This window comes from Phaenicophaeus curvirostris, chromosome Z, assembly GCF_032191515.1.
Source record: "Phaenicophaeus curvirostris isolate KB17595 chromosome Z, BPBGC_Pcur_1.0, whole genome shotgun sequence".
NCBI lineage: Eukaryota > Metazoa > Chordata > Aves > Cuculiformes > Cuculidae > Phaenicophaeus > Phaenicophaeus curvirostris.
Genome location: NC_091431.1, coordinates 62601803 through 62623723, shown reverse-complemented (window position 1 = coordinate 62623723; position 21921 = coordinate 62601803). Strand labels below are relative to the sequence as shown.

Sequence of the window (21921 nt, the reverse complement as noted above, 5' to 3'; positions counted from 1 at the left end):
TCAGATTAATCCTCAGAGCACCTCAGCTCACATAGACACTCCCTCCAGCTCTGGGGAAAGTACATGATCTCTGCTGAACATGAAGCTGCAGACCATTTCCATGCCAAGCATTTGATGTGTGCCATATTCAATCACTCTGCAATCAGCAGCCTTTGCGCATGGTGGATGGACTTCTGCTGCAGGGAGTGGAGGCAGTGGCATGCGAGAATGAATGCCTTCAATGCCGTCTACTTCAAAAGCTCTGCTTGCAAGCTTTCCTTTGCGTCCTAGCAGCTGGGCTAGAGCTGCGTGCATGGCCTCACTAAGCACAAATGAAACCAAGGCATCCATATGCTGTACATTAAGAGAAAGAGCGTTTGATCTCCTGCTCGCTGCTCACATGCTCCCTCTTCCTTTCTGTAGCAGCTTTGAGGAGTACAGAGTGCAGTGTCAAAACTTGTAAGTCTCCAGGCGTTTATTGGCTCTGTGGCAGGAACTGCAACACTTAAAACAAAGCAGTTGAGAAAAATGTTGCTGGCCACAGACACAAAACCTGCCCTCATCTTTTCCATGATAGTGGCAGGAAAGAAAATTTCTGAAGTTGTATTTTTCCTTTTTCAAAACAAAGGGAAAAGGACTGCCAGCGTGGAGGGAGTTTAGTCCAACTGATGTTAATGCCTGAGTTAGCAAAGCAAAATGCAAATCTCCCCTGAGTGCAGGAACTGTGGCCATGCAATGCCAAGGCCACCACGAAGCCACTGCAGCCCTGCACGTGCGAGGGACAGCTTGGGTAACACCAGGCTTCGAGCCTGCCACTGGGTTGATTACTGTGGCACTGCTTACCACACATTTTTGAGTCACTCATTGCAGTGGCCCGTTAATGTCACGGTCTGCTAAGGAGCTACAGAGAGCTTTGTTCCACATTAAGGTCACAGGTAAGGTAGGAGAGGAAAACTCCACTGTGCAGAGAACTTGCTGGCTCTTCAGCATTGCCCCATGCAGTCTGGGAACCGAATGAGGCAAAACTTGGAAGTGGTATAATAGGGAGAAGCACAAGTAACAACCAGGTAACAATAGAAATGAGTTTTATTTTGTAAAAAGTTATAAAATGAATATTGTACAAAAATAAAGTCTGTAGAGAACTTTGGTTGATTAACACAAATGACTGAGACATAAATTGCAGGTAAAGTAAAAAACTCCAGAGAAGCACACTCCTGTCTTCAGTAAGGTCTGAAAAATAAAAAAATCACGAACTTTACCCTTTTGTATTTTGAACATAGTGATTCGCTTTGGTTGCCTCTTCCAGCTGCCCAGAAAATGTTTTGGGGCAGGTTTTCAGCATTTGAGGTGCATGAAAGCGCGCATCTGAGCGCTGTGCCTGGTCAAGTGCCCAGCAGCACAGCTGACCCTTGGCTTAGCAGGCTCTTACTGCCCAAATCATGCTGCTGGTGGTGGTGGTATGAGCTCTACCACTCCTGCCCAGCGTGCAGAGTAAGATGCCCCCGTGGCAGTGCAAGAATGGACTCCGTATGTGGACTCTGACGCTCCCTCCATCCACCCAGGAAAGCAGTTGAGGTCAGGGCTGAATTACATTTCATACAATGGAACTGTTTTGCTTGGAATTGCAACTGGCCCTAGAGAACTTGAGCCTGGGAAATACTTTCCCTATATCCCCTTAGTACCTGGCACATATTTCTATGCCTGTTCTGGAATTTTTTTGATCTCTAGACCCTTCTCCTGTGGTGCCCTGAGTGGCCTAGGGCAAAATGAGTATGGAGAGCCATTGCATGCATGAGATAAAAGGTCGGACCATGGTTTTTAGGTTTTCAGTAGGATTTTTTTTTTCTTCCTGTTGTTTTTGTGGGAGCTGATGGTTCACTGGTTGTCAGGCACGGCTAGTGACCTGCACTGCTGCTCCTTTGAGAAAAAGGTCTCCAGAATGAGAGCTTGCATTAGCGGTCCAGTACGAATGCCTTTGCTGTGCAACCTCCCTCATCCTAAGGAAAGTTAGACTGTTCTGCTGCCTGGGTATGGCCCTGTAACATTTCAGCAAATTATACAGAACACTTCGGTTATTTCGTGCAATTGTTTACCTGCAGACTATATAAATCCAGGGCTAACTAGTAAAAGAGATTTAACCTCTGCTACATGGAAAAATGGAAGGAAAAGCGTGAATAAATATAACAAGAAATTATAAGGCTAAATGTGATTATTTTCCATTTTTTCAATATTTATATGAGGTCAGTTGGCAAAAAGTGTGAGAAAAAAAACATGGCTACCTTTAAAATATGACTAGAATTAGTTTTTCTAACAAATTTCTAATGTTGAGCCAAGCCCTGTGACCCTCATTTATCCAGAGTCACTGCTGGCTGTGCATGTATGACTGCAGTAGTTTTCAGAAGTATTAGTGAACAGAAGGGTTGCAGGCTTCGCTGCTACTTTTTGTGAAAATAAACAGGATTTTGTTTAAAAGAAAAAAGGTAAAGTAAGTGATTTTTTGCACTCAAGTTAACACTTTCAATCAAAATCATGGACCATTGTTCCCAATTTCATTGTCTCTCTCTTATCTTCCAAGCACCTTCTACTTTGGCACCATTGAAAAGAAACTTTAATAAATAAGGAAAGGAGACTCATTACTGAACTGTAATAAATAACAATAACTTAATCTTAATAAATATCCTCTGTATATTTATGTCTCTGAACGGATGCATCGCATCAAGTAGTCTGCTCACTCACAATGACCAAATAGAAATGTAGTTACGCAAGTGACATTAGTCCTTTGTAAACCAAAAGAAACACGTTTTGTGTAGGCTGGGTTTGTTATTTCTCTTACTATTCTAGAAAGAAGTGCTTAAAACTCAACTTGTTTTCATAGGTAGCAGAAGAATGAAATCCTACACTCATTTTAAAGAAACACAAGATAGAAATAACCAAACTTAACCAGTAATTGGAACTGTTTTACTGTGTATCAATACTGGCCCTAGAGAACTTGAGCCTGGGAAATATTTTCCCGATATCCCCTTAGTTATGAGGTTAATCTCATTATAGCTTAGAAATTGTCCTAAGTGCTTAGGAACTGCTCTTCAATGAGCAGTACCTCGATGTCTCTTTCAGTAAAGCTGAGGGCACAAGGGACGGAGTAAGGTACTGCTAAGCTAGTTCTCAGCTCAGCTTCCTGGCACAGATGGTAGAACTAAAACACAGCGTGGTATGCAGGATTGTGTTTTCAAGCACACTCCTCATGGATCCGAGTCTCACTGACAGTGGACTGTGTCAAATGGGAAAGGGAGCCATCAGCACGCCATCCAGCTGTTGGCATCTCCACCTGAGCTTTTAGTTACTTTCCTGTAGGACATCAAAAGCCTCCATCCTCCTTCGATGCCTTGTGCCCCCAACCCTGGGTTCTCATATCCCCTTTTTCTGCATTCTTGGTCCTCTTTTCTCCACTCTGGACAGACGCTTCCCTGGGAACCTTGGTCCCTCTCTTTGCATTGTAGCAGGAATGCAAAACTGGTGCCACCTCTGGTGCACAGCTGTCAGACGCATCCACACCTTTTTGCGGAATGTTTTTTCAGTATGTGGTAAACCAGGTTGTCATCCAAAAAGGACAGGTCATCATCAAACGCCGTGGGTCTGCAACAAGCTTGCCTCACTTTGTCAGTAACTAGTTTTTTCTTTCTGGTTAAGTTTTTTAAAATTTTGTCATAGGTGGTCTCAGCTGCATCACAAGATCCACTGCAATACCGGAAAATTAGCTCTTCTTTGGTTTCATATCCCAAATCCAAGTCAGTTACATTTAAATGTATTTCTGTTAAGACACATCCTCGATTTTTGCCCTTTTGATTCCTCCTTCCCTTTTTGCTGGAATTCTCTATGTTTGTGGCTGCGTTTTGCCGGTTTCTCTCTCGCCTAGAGAAAATTGGAGTCTGTTTATCGGGTGACCTCCTCAGTCTTTTAATGGTGGCTTGAATAAAGTCCACTACCTCATCAAACTGATCTGGATAATCCTCTGGCATATTAGCTGTTGGGAAAGAGAAAAAAGACTTTGTCACATGTCAGATGTTATTAAGTTTGTCCATTCATGGCTCAAAAATGCTAGACACATGCAAGCTGCTCTGCCCACCGTTTCAGAGCACATGCCCACGACCCTCAAAAATCAGGGGGAATTTCAAATGGTTTAGATAAGCATGAATCACATTTGGGGAAAAATAAATAAAATATGTATATATCTCTGTAGGTGTTTGCTGATGCTCAGCAGCATTCCAGCACATCTTTCAATATTGAATGAGCCCTGTCAAACTCAAGGGAAGGAAAAGCATGTCATGATACAAGTACTGGTTAATGGGTGGGTGAAACTACTGCGGAGAGGTTATATGGGCTCATCCTAGCAGAGGAGCAAAAGGACAAAGTTTCTTTAAAGCAATTTTGTGATTACAATTGTTAATTGTTATCTTTTCACACAACCAGCAGTTAGTAGTGCCAAAGCCATCCATCAGTAACATTTTTGGGCAGGACAGAAAGAGGAATTTCCTGGTGTACCAGGCTGTGCTACTATTCCTGGCTGAACACCTGCTTTTTACTGCTACATAGGGATAATTATTATCAGAGCTTGCGAAAAAATTTCTCGCACAACATTTTTGCATCACAAAATGGTGATCAGACTGAGTAGAAATAGGTCAGAATGGAAGTATTAAGTTAATTTTCAAGGGAAATGTAATTAATGCATTTTCTCTTTATGAAATTAAAACACCTATCTTATTTTTCACTTGATATACGCTGTACCAGTGATAAATTACTCAAGTAAATTAAACATGGAAGACAATGAAATGTTTTGATACTAACAGAATGAACCTCTTCAGGGAGGGTGAAATTGAACATGTTTTCTCAGAGTTCAGCTTTTCAGCATGGTTTGGAAAAAAATACGCATTTTGAAACCTTTGAACCTCCCATGGACTAAATCCCTCACTATGTTCTGCTTTAGTGAATACAGTCATTTACCAGAGAGTCAGGTTGTGAGCAGCTCATGTGTAGGTGCCCTTATGTTGAATTATTAATGATTGTATCTTAAACAATGTTGCAGTATTGAGATTTTTTTTTCTTATTCATTGTGCCAAAAAATCAAGACTTGAGGACTCGCTTCCTTTGCAGTAAGAGCTAAGAGGACGCTTCTTTCTGTACTTAAGTGCTAATGCTAAGTGCCTAACCACATAACAGACCTATGTCATGCATCCAGCCGCACCTGTATGGGGGACTCATTTCCAGAAGAACCCCTGCAACTGTCCTAGGAACAGCAAACATTGGGAAAGGTGAATCTGGCCAGGGGTTGGTACCTCCACGGAGCCACCAGGACTCTCACTCAGTCAGGTGCTGAGATAGGAACAGCTCCTTAGGCAAAGGCTCAGAGCCTCTTTTCCCTAATGAGCGCCATAACTGAGAGGAGCTCTGATGGGACACCAGGCAGTGCATGCACGCAGCCCACACGTAGCGGCAAGGGCTTTGTTAAAAGGAGAGAGGAAGACATGAGTTTGCCTCCCATTGCTTAGCAAACTGCACCTCCATATCCTCAATAGAAACACCAAGTACAGAGGAGATGGGGACAGCAGGATCTTAACTCTTTTAGTGCAAAAAGCTGCTGAAACATAAGTACATCCACACATAGGAAGGAACATGGATCACCCTCCCAAAGCAGCCATATGCTACAGGCCCACCTCCATGACAAAATGGACTAGAAGTACACAGTTTTTCATGGATGGCTCCAGAAAAATAGTATAGACTGGTAGAAGAGTAACGAAGGCAGGGAATCTTGTACCTTCACATGATGAGGATGGCATGTGCAAAGTGGGATCCTATAAACTGTAGATTTTGGGACTGGGAAAAGTGAATTTACTTTGTTTTACATGCTAAAGGCAACAATCTTGCAGACTAGGAACTGTCAAAAGATATGAAGGAGGGACACCTCTATCGGTGACCTGAACAAGGCAAGATGCTGCACCACACCCCATATTCCTGTGCATCCTTCTTGCACCCCTTTGTCGTTATGTCTGTAGCAGGTACCAAAATACCCGCTTAGAGCCACACCAAAATACCCACTTAGAGCTTAGAGCAGGGTAGCCTGGATAGCTGTGTCCATTGGATGTACCAATCCCCTCTGTTGCAGGGCAGACTGGTCTCACAACACCATATGAATAGTGCCCTACAGAGCAAGGTTCAGGCCAAGGCGATGGGTGGGCTACATTTCTTAAAAGCAAGAAGGGGTAATCACCTTTCCAGACTCAGTTAAGCAAGATGACCCAAGTGGAGCTGGCATAGCCCCCATTTCTGAAGCACACACTAAGCCCTGGCACAGGTACAGATGGGGATGGGTTTGGCAGAAGGCACTCATTGCTATGGGATTGGATGGTTTCTAGGTTTCTTGCACAGAAACTAGTTTCCTTAGCTTATAACCAAGAAGTTAAGGATGTGGCCCTGAGCAGATGGCTCTAGCTGTGCTATTCTCCACTCTCACCTTCAAATTAGCCCCTAGCCACACTTCTGCCACATAACCCTGGCCCAATCCTTGTAGCAACAGTATGACATAGTGAGATACCGGCTATGGAGAGTGAAAAAGAATCATTAGGGAAGCATACTGGGGTTTAATAAAATTCATGCAATGCTCAACCATCAGGATGGGGTATTGTTACAGAGAGACTCAACATATACATGGAGATTCTTCTTTTCAGCCTTGAGCCTTATACTTATGCCAAGCCCGGTACATTGCCAGTGCACTGAGGGGAATAAGTGTTTCCCACCTAAGAAGGGACAAACAGAACTGTGGATTACCTGAAGAGATAACAACCCAAATATGCACATCATTTTCAAACTGATTGCAATTTAGGTGCAAAAATATCACCTACTCCTGCAACAGTGCAACATGCAGGAGTCTGCTTTAGTTAAATACTAATCAGACAGTTACAGGGTTCAAGCACTGTCCTGCCCAAGCCAATACACATATGCTCTGGAGGAAGAAAGGCCCACGTCGTGGACTATGTCCCTGCTCAGGGCCTGCACTGACATCTGTCCTGGTTGACGTGTGATAACTACCCCAGCTGCACCAAGGAAGCTAATGCTGCTGACAGCCTTATGTGCTGCGAGTGGCCTGTGATAGGTGGAGAAAACACACTACGTAAGAGCCCTGTGCACTGCTGCTAACACAGACATGGGGTGTCAACATTGCAGAAGGCGGAAGCAGTAGAGCAAGAAGTAGATCAAGTCAACAGCGTATCCAACTAGAGAAGTCCTACCTACACACATGGACTTGCTGCAACCAGAAAATGACTGGTAGCATGACTGATTCCACTGATTTCACTAGGGCTCTAATACAAACCATGCAGGAAGTGCTCCAAGCTGTAACCTGGAATGAGGTGTGCATGGATAATATGTCTAATGGAGCTGGGGATTCCTGCTCAGCTCATCCCCTATTGCAACATCAGGCCACTTAGGAGACTCACTGGGAGGGATGCCAGCACTATGAGTAAAATGAATGCCAATTTTCTGTCTCCAGGGTGGATTTCCCCTTCAGGTCAGGGGACTGGAAAATAACCCAAGAAGATACGCAAATTTGTCAAGAGGACTCCTGCAGTGACTCCCAGTATCTGGAGATTGCATCACTGGAGGAGACGCCAGGCACGTGAGTGAATTAGGGAACCAGTGGGAACAGCGGGCATAGAGCTCTGCTTAAGAAAATGTGCTGGATGCCACACTAACACAATGGCAGTTGCATTACTGGGCTACTCAGTGAACCCTTGCAAGCTGCCATAAGCAAAACACCCTTTGCCTGTGGAGCTCCAGACCAGTGATGACCAATGCAATAACGCTCTTTTGGTAACTTCCAAATAGACTGCCAAGGTACCCCAAGTTTGCTTCCATAATTTAGCACTTTTAGAGCAACATCTCTAAACCCCAATATTAGCCAGCCTCTGACCGGTACAACTCTGAATTATCATATAATCCCACAAAGACAAGTTTCAACACACTCAGCAGCACGGGCCCTGTGCTCTTAGTACTGTGGCAAGTGCAACTGGACCCAGCAATCACTGAACCATGGACCCAAGCAACAGGGCTCATACTGATCAGATGTGGCTTGGTGCAACTCTTCTGCTGCTTAATGAAGCATAGTCATCAGCACCATCACAAACAGTCACTTGGAGTGGCTGACAGGGGTTTCAAAGAAACCTAGACAGCTGGGAGTGAAGCGAACAGTGACTTAGCAGCCTATGCCAAGATGCCAGTCATGACTTGGTAGGGATATTCCACTGTCCAGTAAGTATGAGAGTCTGAAACAAAATCACAGAATCACTAGGTTGGAAAAGACCTCCAGGATCATCGAGTCCAATCATTCCTATCAACCACTAAATCAACAGAAAATGCTGTAAAACACTGCTGAAGTAGGATCCTAGGCAACCAAGTGGAAATGCTAACATTAACTTCAGGCATGATAAGTTGAAACAAGGCACTAGAGGTAAGGAAGCTACAACCAGACATCATGCATGAATAAGCAATAACCACTGACCAAAGAGTAAAGACTATAAAAGGCTAATGGACAGAAGGGAAGGAGGAGAAGACTGACAGCAGGACCACCCTATCCTGATGGGCACTTGGTAGGTGAGCTCAAGGGATGCTGAGACCTCTCTGCACCACAGCCACCACAAGCCAAGCACTCATTTGGTTTCTACACTGTGGTAAGTGGTGCTGGGTACAAGAGAGTGCTGAGCAGAGACCTGTAGCCAGGGACCACCACTAGATTCAGAGAGAATGCCTTGACATAGAGTGCTGGTTTGTAACCTGCATAAAGCCACTCAGTTGAGGGGTTCTTAGTTACAACTCTGTATCCAACACTGTTTAGAAAACGTTTGTAGTCTCAGAATGATCAACTGCCCAGCAGCTTTGCTTCTTTTATACTGCAGGGCCAGCACTGACTTGACTACGCAGCAGAGCTTTCCAGAGGGATTTCACATCCTTGAGAGAGGCACATATTGTTATCCTGTATCATACACAGTCTGCATGTGTGTAAAATCATGTTGTATTTACATACACACATATACAAAATACATCTAATTAATAATACACACACGTATTTTTTCAAAACAAACTAGTTTACTGAAAACACTTGCCTGCTGGTGGGAAAGCTGAGAGAACAAACACATGACAGATGCCTGTCACGCTGTACACAAAGCACCAGCAGAAAACGCTCAGACACTACGGCAGTTAAAGCAGTAAAGATCTCTGAGCAGTAGTCCCTGGTCTCATGCTTCAGCGTGTGAAGGAATTAGAATTTAAAAATACAAAGCCACCTAGGATAGGACAGGATGGGAGAGCCCACAATAGCATGTGCTCAATGCATTCAGCACTAGTTGGCTGACATACGATACACCTCAAAGCAGGTGCTTCCCGAGAGAAAGGACCATATGTCCTGGATATGTAAATTCCTCCCTCAGGGAACATGGGGTCTCTGTGTATCTTGTTCACAGTGTGAGAAAAAGGCTCACAGACCCCACTGTGGCCCTACCACTTGGACTACAGTGCCACGGAAACTCACAACACTGGTGCAAAGTCAGGAAGTTTTGTTTGAGTTTTATGTCACGTTTCTGAAAGCTGTTCCCTGACCATCCAAATCGCTAGGGAAGTCCTTTGAAGGGCAGGAGCACGGGGCAGGCAGTGGTGCCTGCGGAAGCTGCTTCCAGCGTGTGGCCTCCTCCCACTCATCTCACTCTCCTGCAGCTCCCTTCCATGGCCCTCCTTCCGCGCTGTGCCAAATACCTGACCACCCAGGCAGGAACTGGCAGATTTTTTTCCTCTAGTGGCAAACAGAGCAAGAATCTGCTTTCTAGCACTGGAATATCAAGGAAGGGGTTACAAATTGCAGCCCATGTACCAGCCTGTCTCTGGGCACCTTTTCTGCCTCCCACATCCAGCTGAACCAGGGGTATCGATCTGCCAGGAGTTTCTTACAGAACCAGAAACTGAGCAAAAATGCAGGGAAGGAAAGAATGAAACATCAGAGGACTGGTGCACATAGGAATCTAGAAGAGTGACTGGGCTGGGGGCAGAGCTGGTGAACACCACATGTCCAGAACGACAAGAGTCAACCAAAAAAAAAAAAAAAGAAACTAGATTAATTTGAAATACTGATTAAAGAAACCTTCCAAGAATATATGCATCTTCTGCTTGCAGTTTGCAAGCTGTTTTCTTGCTTTCTGAACCCTTAGGGCACACTCTGATCATAGTTTAGACCCAACCTCTCAGGTTAGGAACTTCCCTCTTGAATGCAAACTGAAATTCTTGCCTCATTGCTGCTCTCTGGAACCTAAAGCTTTGACCTGCGTGGCCCCAAGCACAGTCCCTGTGCACTGCAAGAGCTGGTAGTGCATATGCGCACGGGACCTGTTACGATCCCCACTGACCTCTGCAGAAAGCCACCCTGGAGTTCTGCTTTGGACATGCTGGGTAATGTGCCTTCCTCCGGGCATCTTCACTACTGCAAAGAACCTGCCTTTGCATTTCCAATTAATTAGAGACACTGCATGCCAGCAGGAACAAGACCTGATGTCTGTGTTTCTTAGAAGAACAAATTATACAGTTTTCAGATAGATTTCTACATAAAACAGGTTTAAATGAATATACAAATCAAACTCATCACGGTCTCAAGAATGCAGTCTCCAGTAAGGAAAACCAGACACTTCATTCCTATCTGTTCAAATGAGGTCACAATTACACTTTGTAAAACTATTCCTTTGACTTCACTAGCAACAGATTTATTTTAGAGCCAAATATTCCCCCGCAGTGGCAGTAACCCAGCATGGTAGGGCAAGAAAACCTTGGTTTGTACCTGACCACAAATTGATTTCAGTGGGAACAGATGGATCTTCAGCTTTTGAGAAAAAATGCAGTTACTCATTTTGGTGCCTGATTATGGATTTAAAAGGATAACTACAGTCTCTTCTCACCCTGCTGTTTATTATGGTTTACAAGAAAATCTTAAATTCTATCACTTGCAAAATAATAATTTGTATAAGTAGAATTTAAATTTTTTAAATTTCATCAAACTTGACGGTTTAAGCTGTTTGAAGCTGTATTTTATAAAATAATTTTCCATACTGATCTCAGGAAAATGTAATTATATCACTGCAGCATCATTCCTCACTTTGCATATCCTAAGTTAAAGTGATGTAACAGAAGTCTCATAGCATACACTAAAAATTATAAAAATAGATTTTTGCTTTAGTTTGTAGCTTTTTATGTATGCGTTTGTGGAAGTGTATAGCTACTACATCAAAACTTCAGGCCAAACATTTAATAAAATTACCAGGATATTTCTCTTAAGCACAGCTGTTTTTCAGTTAGAGAAGTTCAAACAGCAGCATTCAGAGTCTAGTTTAAAGTATGATTTCAAAGTTCGAGGGGCTTAATCCAGCTCATTATAATGGCAAGCATTATTTAGAAAATCCAGATCTGCATTAGGATCAAGTGGCCCTTTCTCAAAAACAGTTCTGGTACTTTAATCTGGGCCTTTCATGACTATAATATTTTAATTTCCTTCCTTTCCTCATTATTTTTTAAGTCTCCTCCACAGTTATACTCCAACAACATTTCTTATTAGATCATTCGCTTGAGGGAAATAGACAACTAATGTGCCTCTAACAGGGACTGCAAGGAATCATGTTCACTTTTTTGTTGCTTATGAAGATTACTCTGGTATACTATTTATTCATTGATTATTTTTGTATTTGGCTTTGCAGTAGTGTTTTCAGCTACATGCCCTGAAAAAACACAGAATCCCTCCATCTCTCACCACAAAGACATGCTTTTAGAGACCCTTGGAGTAACCTGCTTGCGTCATTGCAACCTTAGCACTAGGTTAAAATTACTAATGTGATGATCATTCTGCTTTGCAATGCAAAAAGCACCAACTGTGGTGGGGATAAACCATATATTTTATGGAAAATGAAATATTTTTCATCAAAACCAAAGCCTTTTGTGCAGGAATCAACGCAAAGAGAAGTCTTAAAACTTGTTATCCTGAAAGGTTGTCAGGATTTAGATAATTAAAATATCACCTCTCTGAGGCACAACTTTGCTTTCATGCCTTGCCTGAAAATCCGTGGGGCTAAGAGTGAAATGTAAACCACTCGGTGTGTCCATTAGGAAATAGAGCACCCAACACGCTAAGGTCAGCTCATCTTTAAATGTTTAATACTGTTGCGGTTCACTACCTCACTACCTGCCTTGCCAGCTCCCAGGACATGCTGTGTCCTCCCCTCCAACTCAGAGGATCCTTAAAAACGGAGCCTGCAACTGGCGTCACTTGTCTCTCCAAAGGAAAGCGCTAAGTAACCTAGAAGATTACTCCAGGACCATTTGGAGCAGCCAAGTTTGTGTTTGTTGCTCACTAGCTAACCCTGCTGATCCCCATGCGTTGGTTATAATGGCAAACCTGCAGAGTGCTTTGTCTTTTCATACTGCCATGCTTGTCAGGGTCTCCCCTTGCATCCTTTGCCTGCTTTCTTGCAGGCAAGAAACACTGGTTCCCACCAGAAGAAAGGGGAGAAACAACAGGACCATTGTAATTTCTGCCACCTGGGGAATTCCCTGATAGAAGGGGAAAACAGCAAGGGTGAAGTATGGAAGCCGCCTTGCGAGCTGACCTCTCCAGCGGAATTTCTTGTTCTTCACCCAGTCCAGGCAAGTTTGCTCACAAAATCCTGCCTGATTATGGGATTGCACCTTGGGCTGGCACGTCCTCTGGCCCCTCTGGAGTGGGCAAAGGAAGGTCATCTGGCAGTCCAACTGCAAGGGAGCAGTGGTAGGGTCTGGTCTTGCCTCTTATTCAGAGCTTTGAAAAATCAATTCTGAGAAACTGAGGAGCGTACAGCTTTTCAGCAGTCACTCTGGTGGTTTTCTGACAGGTCCTGCAGCACCTGCCAGGAGCCCATCTGCACTAAAGCCTTATTGAACACGGATGTGTGGGTACTGGAGCACCCACGAGGCAGTCTCTGCATTTTAAGTAGTTACCAAATAAAGAGTGTAAGGCAGGGGGGGAAGAAAAAGAGGCAGTGTCCTGTCTGAAACAAGTCATGCAGCAGGAACCAAACCTGGGCAAGGCACATACCTGCCTATTGTCTCCTCACTAAGGACTTCAAATCCATATTATGCTGAGAAAATCCATATTGATGCTTGAGAAATCCATATTACTCCTCCAAATCAATATTATGCTGAGAAAACACCCAGCTTCCCAGTAAAACCCATGTTCATGCTCTGATTCTGTCCCAAACCTGCAAGAGCCTCAGATAAGTATATGCGAGTGGGACCCAAAACCAGTGACCTCTGTTAGCAAGAACTCATGCATCCAGCTAACAGGTATGCACTGGAGAAATACTGCTGGTAATAAAAATAAATTCTCTTTAGCATCCCTTGTGCAGATGCGATCCAGTCCTGCTCTTGCACAACATCAATCAAACCCCACTTCACTCACTCAGCCCCATGGTAGTGCCAGATCACTGAAAGGGATCAGCATTCCCAAATAAATAACAGCAACTGCTCCTCAGCTGTCTGTGTTCTTAACACTGCATCACCTGTTGGGCTTTAGGGGTGTTCCCAAGGAACTTGCACAGGTAGCAATGCAGCTATCCCCATCTCTTACCTGGGGGCAGCAAAGCAATACAGGCAAATCTAGGGCTGATCCTCTTCCTTTAACAATCTCTGCTGCTATTAGATTTTGATCTAACCCATAAATAATACTGTTTCTTCCATCGTTGCCTTTCACTGCCCCCATTTTAATGTGTTTACAACAGGAACGATACAAAAGGTTTTAATATTGCACTTTGGAAAATGTTATTATTATAATGACCATTCCCTGGCTCTAGGGCAGGTGCTACGTGCTCGGCTGCAGAAGGTCTCACATTGGGTATGTGGACCGTGGCCTGCCAAACGGCACTGACACGTGATTAGAAAAGTGAGCTCCTTCCCAGCCGCTATGCTGGATCCACACCTCCCTGTCAGAAATTTCCTGACTAATCGCTGACTTTGCCAAAGAAACCTTACATGCTTGGCATGGGAGCAGAGGTAGTCCAGATGTTTGTATGCAGCTTTAGTTAAATGCCTCTAAAAATGTGCCCACATGAGAAGTTTCAGCATACTGCTGTAACACTGCCTGGCCCTGATGCAGGAAAACAAGTATTCCAATTTCAGTTTTTGCTTCTTTTGAAGACTATTCCTGTTCAATAATCGTTAAAGCATTTGTATAAGTCCCACTGACTTTTTCAAACAAATGTATCCACAGGTTCCAATTTAAGTGCAAACAGCCCAAATATCTGCTAAGACATATGATGTGGCTTTATTCCTTGAAAAGAATGCTGATATTTGAATTGCCTCACACAACTAAATTTCTCTACTTGATCTTAAAAGCAGACATATTCTCACATGTATTTTTGTCTTAATGTTTTGTCTGTACCTGTCTCAAATAAATCTTTTTAATTCTATTTTCTTTCTTTTCTTCGTAACCAGGACTGACTTTCCAAGAACCAAAGAAATCTTGCCTTTGGTTCCCCATACCAAGTACTACTTGACCAGAAACTACAGATGGTTTTGTCAAAAAGGACCATTCTGCAGCATCAACCTGCCTACCTGCACTAATGTGGTAGTGGCCTATTTAGATGTCTGATTATCCTGAACAAGGGTATGCTGCATTTTCTAGTACTCCTCATTTATTACTTGTCATAAACTTATTACCTCAGAAGTACGAGAATCCACAAGTGTAGCTATGCGGGGTGTGGCCTATATACTGCAAGTTTCAAGTTGACAGCACATGTAGGGATGAAGACTGGATATTTGCAGCAGGTATCTATCCCTCATCACCTGCAGTTGTGGGGGATGGAACTCAATGAGCCAAACAGCTTCTCTCATCCTACTACTTTAGACAGTCCTAATCAGGAGCAACATAACTTCCAAAAACATCACAACCTATCAATCTGAGTATCCTCTTATAGTGGATAAATAATGCCTTCCCCATCAATTTATCAGTAGTCACTACACAGCTGAATTCTTCAGTGTTTCAAAAAGGATTTTGAAGGCTTGTCATCTGCAGAGCCTGAACATGGGGATTTCTAAAATTTACTGAAGAGGTCTACGAAAGGTGACCAAGAAAAGCATGTTCAGGTATGTTACCCAGCAACCCACACCTGCAAAACATCTAAAAGGATCCACACTCCCACTGGGAAATTCCTGAGGTCCCTAAGTTGAAAAGCAGTGAACACATAAAACTTGAAACAAAGAATAATTCTCAGGAAGAGAACAAAGCCATATTCTCTTGCATTTCAGTCCCTTCCTCCTTAAGTTTCAGAATACGCTTTACACAATTATATTCGTTATTTATATCTGAGACTGCAGAGATATGGGCTTCTAGAGCTACATTCACCTGGATTTACCCAGATGCGTCTTGTTCTTTCTTTTTCCAGAATTTTGCCCATGATTGGGCAAACTTAAATGTGTGAGATTTCTAAATGTCTAGATAACCCGTGTGTGCCCGTGCAGACAAACTTTGAGATATATATATATGTGTGTGTGTGTGTGTGTGTGTGTGTGTGTGGGCCCACAGTCACAAGCACTTGATCTGACACTGGCTGTACTGGATACGCACAGATCAAATGGTGCAGTGTGGCACCTGCTTGTTGTGGCAGATACCTCTCTGACATATTGGATTTACCGTGGATGGGCAAGTTACCGCTGTAGCTTCCGGCCATCTCAGACTAAAGCACACATGCCACACCGTTGCTGTGTTGAGCAGGAAAGCCTCGACAGAAACATGAGAGTTCTGGTTTATAACACCAAATGTACCTAATAAATATTGTAGGGAAGGAAATGCATTCAGCTGGAAGTATAATATAATACTGTATTTGCCTTAAGGAGCCCTACACTATCGCAGTTTATTCTAGATACGTTCCATGTTCGTTGATAAAGTTGCAGCTAAATGCAGTAACTTAATATTAAATATCCTTTAGAAAAGATGTGAATAATTTTTTGAGAGAGGTATAATGCACACATACTACAACATATTAGGGCATAACAAACATATGAAAGGAGCTCCAACAACAAACGACCATCCAGTGGCCATAGAGTAACGCAGACATTATCATGCAAAAAACCACCTTTTCCTCCTATCAGAAGGGTGAAGTTCAGGGTGAGACTTTTCATTCAATTCTGCATGCTTACCACTAGTTCTTACTAACGATGCTCACTTGATCAAGAGGGTACATATCATATCCTGGATCTTGGGATACTCGAGTCCTCACATACATGTTTATTATGGTCATACAGCAGCAAGCAGATACAAAATGTATTCTCTGGGAAACATGTATAAGTTGAACCAAGTGTTTGGCTCCCTCTACACCATCATGCTTCTGGAGCTGCTGATTTAGTATTTAGTTTATAATACTTTGGTATGTATTTGTTCTGTTTGCAGTTGCTATTTAAGCTAAATGTGTCTTTCCCTCACCAAACTGTAGCATGAAGGAAATAAAGGAAGGGTGTTCTAATCTTACAAACTATACAGCTACTCCTCTTGGGTGACATAAGCTATCCCATAAACAGTGATGCTTAAAACACTTATGGTCACTGGATGCATCTCAAATGCACCACAGCCAGTCCACTGAAGTCTCCAGTTCACTAAAAAATGCAGAAGGGAGCAACTGCCAACATTCTCTGTCATCTCTAACTAGTTCCATGGACAGCAAAGGTCAGTACATTACACTTGATCAGTTCAGGAAGTTAGAACCTTGCCTGTAGGCTGTAACAAAGGAAGGTTTTTAGCCAGTCTGAAAGGGGTAACATCAAGTGACCTCATGCCACTCTGCAGAGAAAGCAATCCCAGCAAATGAGAATGCAGAATGGTGTCAAGGGCCTTGGAAAACAGATCCGTGCTCCACCAATGTGTTTTGCCTGCCCTTATGAGCAGGACTTGACCTCACAACCTCAATAGCCGCTACTGTAAACAATATATGGGAGAGCTGACCTCTCTACTCCCCACCTAGCATGCATTGGGATTGCTATTGCTTAAGGAGAGAGCAGTGCACCCCTCTTTGAATGCACACAGCACCCAGCCCTGCTCAGCATCCATACACTGACCTACTCAGATAAGACAAAATAAGTGATGATGGTGCTCTCACTGCTTTGTGAGCTGGCTTTAGCAAAGGCCCTTGGCAAAGCAGCTGACCAACAGTAGTCACACATGTAATATATGGCAGGCAGATCCATCAGCAGATGAGCTGGGGAGCTGCAAGCATGCCTGCACGCTAGTGGCACACTGCCCTCTGCTTGTAAAAGCAACCTCAAAGTGGAGAAGGAAGTCTACATGGTGTAGATGTGACTCCTCTTCTGTACACTGCTATATGACTTCCACATGTTGATGGACATGTGCCATCAAATGGTAAGCGAAAAGAAACAAATATGTCAAAGATGACTATGGTGGTGGCTCTAACAAAGTCCTGCTGGATTGGCAAGTCAGTGCTGTGCCCAGATAGGACCAGCCTCATGGGCTCTGTGTTTGCAGACTGCTTTCCAGACACTTACCACTTTTAAATCAACTAAAAATAATGTAAAAAGTGGATAAAAGCTTTTCACTGATCTCTTATAGCCGCCTTTCCACCCTGACTCATCTGTCTTGGCAACGTAGTGGAGAGAAGAGTTTCTGACTTTCAGGCACGAGTGCTGCGTAAACCAAAGACCACAAGAACACCCTTGGGTTTCCCCAATTTCTGCTGTGAAGAATAGCACTGCTTTCTTTGCCCTTGCAGCCAAGTCCATCTATTTGTGATCTACAGGGTTCAGAGATTTGGGACCAAACTATCAGCCCTTTCTCAAATGGCTATACGGGGCGATAACCTGCAACCCAGCCCTGTTTGGCAAAGCTTACGTCTCTACCCTGGAAAGAGGTATCTGGAGAAGGCTCTCTATGGATAAAGAAATCTCTCAAGTAAAGCACAGGTTGTCTTTCTTTCTGCTTCTTGTTTACCCAGGGGAAAAAAGAGGCAACAATGAGAAGTTTTGAACACTAGGAACTGACAAGACAACTACTGCTGCCTGTCCCCTTGAGCTGTTGCAGAGAAACCAGCTCACCAGGAACCACATTTCCTGAAGTAAATTTCAAGATAAAAGCAGGTATCATACAAATACTATCACTCTGGAAAGACGGAGCAGTAACACTATCCCACCCCGCAGCTTCTGCCAGAGCTACAAACTGACTGGCGTTGCTTTCCTCCTAATGCTCCTCTTGCCACTGGCACTGCAGAAAGCCTGTGCAGAGGGAATCATCACAGTGGCCTGAAAAGCTCATCACTGCCTTTTGTAGGACAGTACCTATCCTGCTACACAGCTCGCCACGGAGAAGATCACTGCATGTGATGGCCCCGCAGCCCTGGCGGGCTGGACCCCTGGGAGGAAGCACTTTTGCCTCACCTCCCTGCGTGGAGGGGGATGTCAGGGGCTGTCGGTCTGTGAGCAGCCGGAGCACAGGCTGGGACGCACAGAGGCAGTAGCCTAGGCAAGATTCCAGCAGGGTAGAAACACAAGCAAGAAAAGGACAGAGAGACTAAATGGGGAAGGACACAGATGTGTATGCGGAAGAGGAGATGGGTGTTGGGGAGGGGATGAAAGTGGAGTGATGGCACGCACCCCACTTGGTGCCTCTGCACTGCATTAGCCTGGCTGCTCCCAGAGAAACCAGAGCAGGGCTGCCTGTGGTTGGAGCTGCAGCAGGCACAGAAAGAACATGCCTCCAGATAAGGAGATAAAAATGAATCCCAATTACCCTGCAACAAGTTAAACAGAGAGAGCTGAGCAAGGGCAACGGGAGCAACCTCCAAGCTGCGTCTGTGCCTTTGCTAAGTGAACATCTCCACAATTCATGTGAGTATTTTGCCACTTCTTACTGAGTCATATTAACTCTCACCTTAAAAAGCTAACAGAGTTAGCGTAACACTCACATACCACTGTGAAAATCCTGTATCTGCTGTTGTAGGAAACCTATTATTAGCAAGGCATTATTATTCTCTGTCATTTGGATTGTAAGCTGTCTTACTGTGAGCCGGTTCATGCGGATTGCTCTGCATCAGGCTCCTAACCCGGCCACTACTACTCTTCTGTAAATTTCCATGTAGACACACTAATTTTGGGATCACGATCCAAGGAGGATTTAGCAAAACTCAGCAGCACTCCAGGATGTGTACAGTGCCTCCCACCACGGAGCTCAATCTCCATCAGGACTTGCGCACGCTACAAACAGTGAATAATTGTGTTGGCAGGTCTGAGCAGGGAAAGGAGGTTGAAGCAGTAGAGGAGCTTCAGTGCCTGCACTGTGAGGTTAATGTACCTGATCCTCCTCTCAGCTCCTCTGTATACAAATAATTTTCCCATGTCTCCATTTTTTTCAGCCAAAGGGATCTTGCAGCTGGCAAGAAGGTAGGACTGGAATCAGGGGGTGGGTGAGGGAGGGGAGGGCATTGCCTCTGCAATTGCCAACCGCAAGCTTTGGAAGATTACTTGGTTTGGAGCTGCTGGAGCCAGACCAAAGCCCGTGACCCTGCCTGGGGGAGAAGTGCGGGACAGAAGCTGGGGAGAGTCCTTTCCTCATCCTGAAGCCTGGGCAAAGGGGAGCGTATTTAGCAAGACAGACAGCAGTGGGTACAAAGGGGAATGTTTCTTACAGTCACTGTGCACAGCATAGGGAGGCGGCAGGCTGATGGGGGAGAGATCGTCTTCAGGCCCCTCTACCACTGAAGGGAGCCCCTTGGGAGGCGTCTTACCGGTGGGCAGGGGTGAGTTGGAGACTGTGTTGAGCAGCACCACGCAGACAGCCACAACATCCCATAACTTCATCTTAGATTTCCTTCCAACACAGGCCCCTGGCAGAGAGGAGAGGCAGGGTTAGCCTCCAGTTGCTGTGCTCCGGTTCTGCCCCCTCCCTGCCAGCCCTTGCACCCCAGATCAGTCCTGTCCACCCTGGCCTCGCTGGGGATAAAGCAGGGGCAAACGACCATGCCCAGCTCATCCTCCCACCTCTTTTGCCTCCCAGAGTGAGGGAGGTGGGCTCTCCCCAGCAAACGGTGCAGGAGAGGGAGATGTAGTCTCCACGCCCAAGCATGCTGCCTTGGGGGATGTGGGCAAGCAGGTCCCAGGAGCTTGCACACAGGGATGTGGGGGTATAACTGTGTCCCTGTGCTGGCAGCCAGGTCACCTTGTGCTTGTCCATCCCCAGCACCTGGGTGGCATCAGGGCACCTGTCCCTGGGCTGGCCCAGGGCAGACCAGGCTGATCTGGGGTTTGGAGATTCATTGTGCTACAGGCAAACCTTTCTTTTCCTTTCTGTCTCCTCTCCTTCTTCATCTCCCTTTTTCTCTTTCCTCTTTTGTTTTTTCCTTTTCTTTTCTTTTCCCCTCCCTAGTCCTCTTTCTCTTTCCTTCTCCACTTTTTTTTTCATTTTTCTGTCGTTCCCTATTTTCTTTCCTCTTCACGTGTCACCTTTCCTTTCCTTTTGCTTTACCTTTTTCCTTTCCTCTCCCTTCCCCTTTCTTTTTTCCTTTCCCCCTTTTCCTTGTTTAACTACTTCCTTTTTCTTTCTCTTTTCCCCTTTCCTTTCCCCTTTGTTTCCATCTCCCCTTTTCCTTTTTAAGTTTCCTTTTTCTCTCTCTTTCCCCCTTTCCTTTCCCCTTTCCTCTTTGTTTCCGTCTTTCATGCTCCCCTTCGCTTCCCTTCGCTTCCCCTCGCTTCCTCTGCTTTTCCTTTTCTTTCTTTCCCCTCTCCTCATCTCCCTTCTCTCCCTTTCCCTCGGGCTCGGTGCGTACCCGATGCCCGCAGCCGCCCGGGGCTGCTCGATGCCCGCAGCCCATCCCGCCCTGTCCGGGGGGCGGCGGAGGGTCGGTGCCCGGCCCCGGGGGACGCGGCCCCGCCGGAGGGGACCGCGCCGGTCCCCGCTCAAGCTTCGGGCTGGGCTCGGTGCGCGCTTCCCCCGCCGCCCTCGCACCTCGCCGGGGCGGCCGCGGGGCATCCCGGCGCCTCCGGGAAAGGTTCTCCCCTACGTCCCCCTATAGCCCCCGGCCCCTCCAGCCCTGCCCCCGCCTCGCCCTCACCTCTGAGCCGGTCTCGTCGGACCCGAGATGGACATTAACGCCGGGGAGCCGGGCGGCCGCACGGAGGATGCATGTGGGGCAGGTCGGGGTCCGACCGCCAGGGGTGACACGGATAGAAGCGGGGGGCGTGTGTGCGCGTGTGTGTGCGGGGAGACAAGGTCGCAAGTCCGTGTGGAGGCAGAGGGCACCCCCCCACCGCCGCCGCAGGTGCTGTGGCCGCGGGGGTCTCCGCTCGCTCCGGCCCCGCAGCCGCGCTCAGCAGCCGCCCGAGCCGCGGGGAGCGCCGCCTGGCAGCGGGAGCTGGCGCTGGGTGCTGCTCTTGGGACCCTGCCTGGAAATCTGAGAAAGACACTCCATCAACAACTGCGGAGAGTCAGATGAAGACATCAGGGCTCCTGGAACGCCAGCTGGTCCAGCGCCGCGGGGAGCCGCGCACCGCTCGGACACTCGCACGCAGCGGCGGGAAAGAAAAAAAGGGAAAAAAAAAAGAAAAAAAAAAGAAAAAAAGGGAAAAAAAAGAAAAAAAGAAAAAAAAGAAAAAAAAAAGAAGAAGAAAGAAAGAAGGAAAAAAAGAGAAGAAAGTAGAAAGAAGAAAAAGAAAAAAGGAAAAAGAAAAGAAAAAAGGAAAAAAGGAAAAAAAGAAAGAAAAAAGAAAAAGAAAAAAGTAAAAAGAAAAAAAGTAAAAAGAAAAAAGGAGAGAGGAAAAAACAAAAAAAAGAAAAAAGAAAAAATCACCCCAGCAGAGGAGGGTAGGGAATAATAATAATAATGATAATGATTAAAGCAACCC

General features: G+C 45.3%; 1 protein-coding gene across 4 annotated transcripts; it reads right to left on the bottom strand.

The window, feature by feature from the left end:
* Positions 1-1040: 1040 nt before the first annotated feature.
* GDNF (glial cell derived neurotrophic factor) lies at positions 1041-21237 on the bottom strand. 4 transcript variants are annotated; one of them, XM_069880515.1, is made up of 3 exons: positions 21132-21237; positions 19710-19907; positions 1041-4000 (listed from the first exon to the last, which is right to left on the bottom strand). In XM_069880515.1, the coding sequence occupies exons 2-3, from the start codon at positions 19879-19881 to the stop codon at positions 3516-3518; spliced, it is 657 nt and encodes a 218-aa protein (XP_069736616.1). In that variant the 5' UTR covers positions 19882-19907; positions 21132-21237; the 3' UTR covers positions 1041-3515. The 4 variants fall into 4 exon arrangements, with proteins under 4 accessions (XP_069736616.1, XP_069736617.1, XP_069736618.1 ...); XM_069880516.1 differs by lacking the exon at positions 21132-21237 and adding an exon at positions 20062-20076; XM_069880517.1 differs by having other exon boundaries at positions 1042-4000; positions 19809-19907.
* Between the last annotated feature and the right edge of the window lie 684 nt (positions 21238-21921).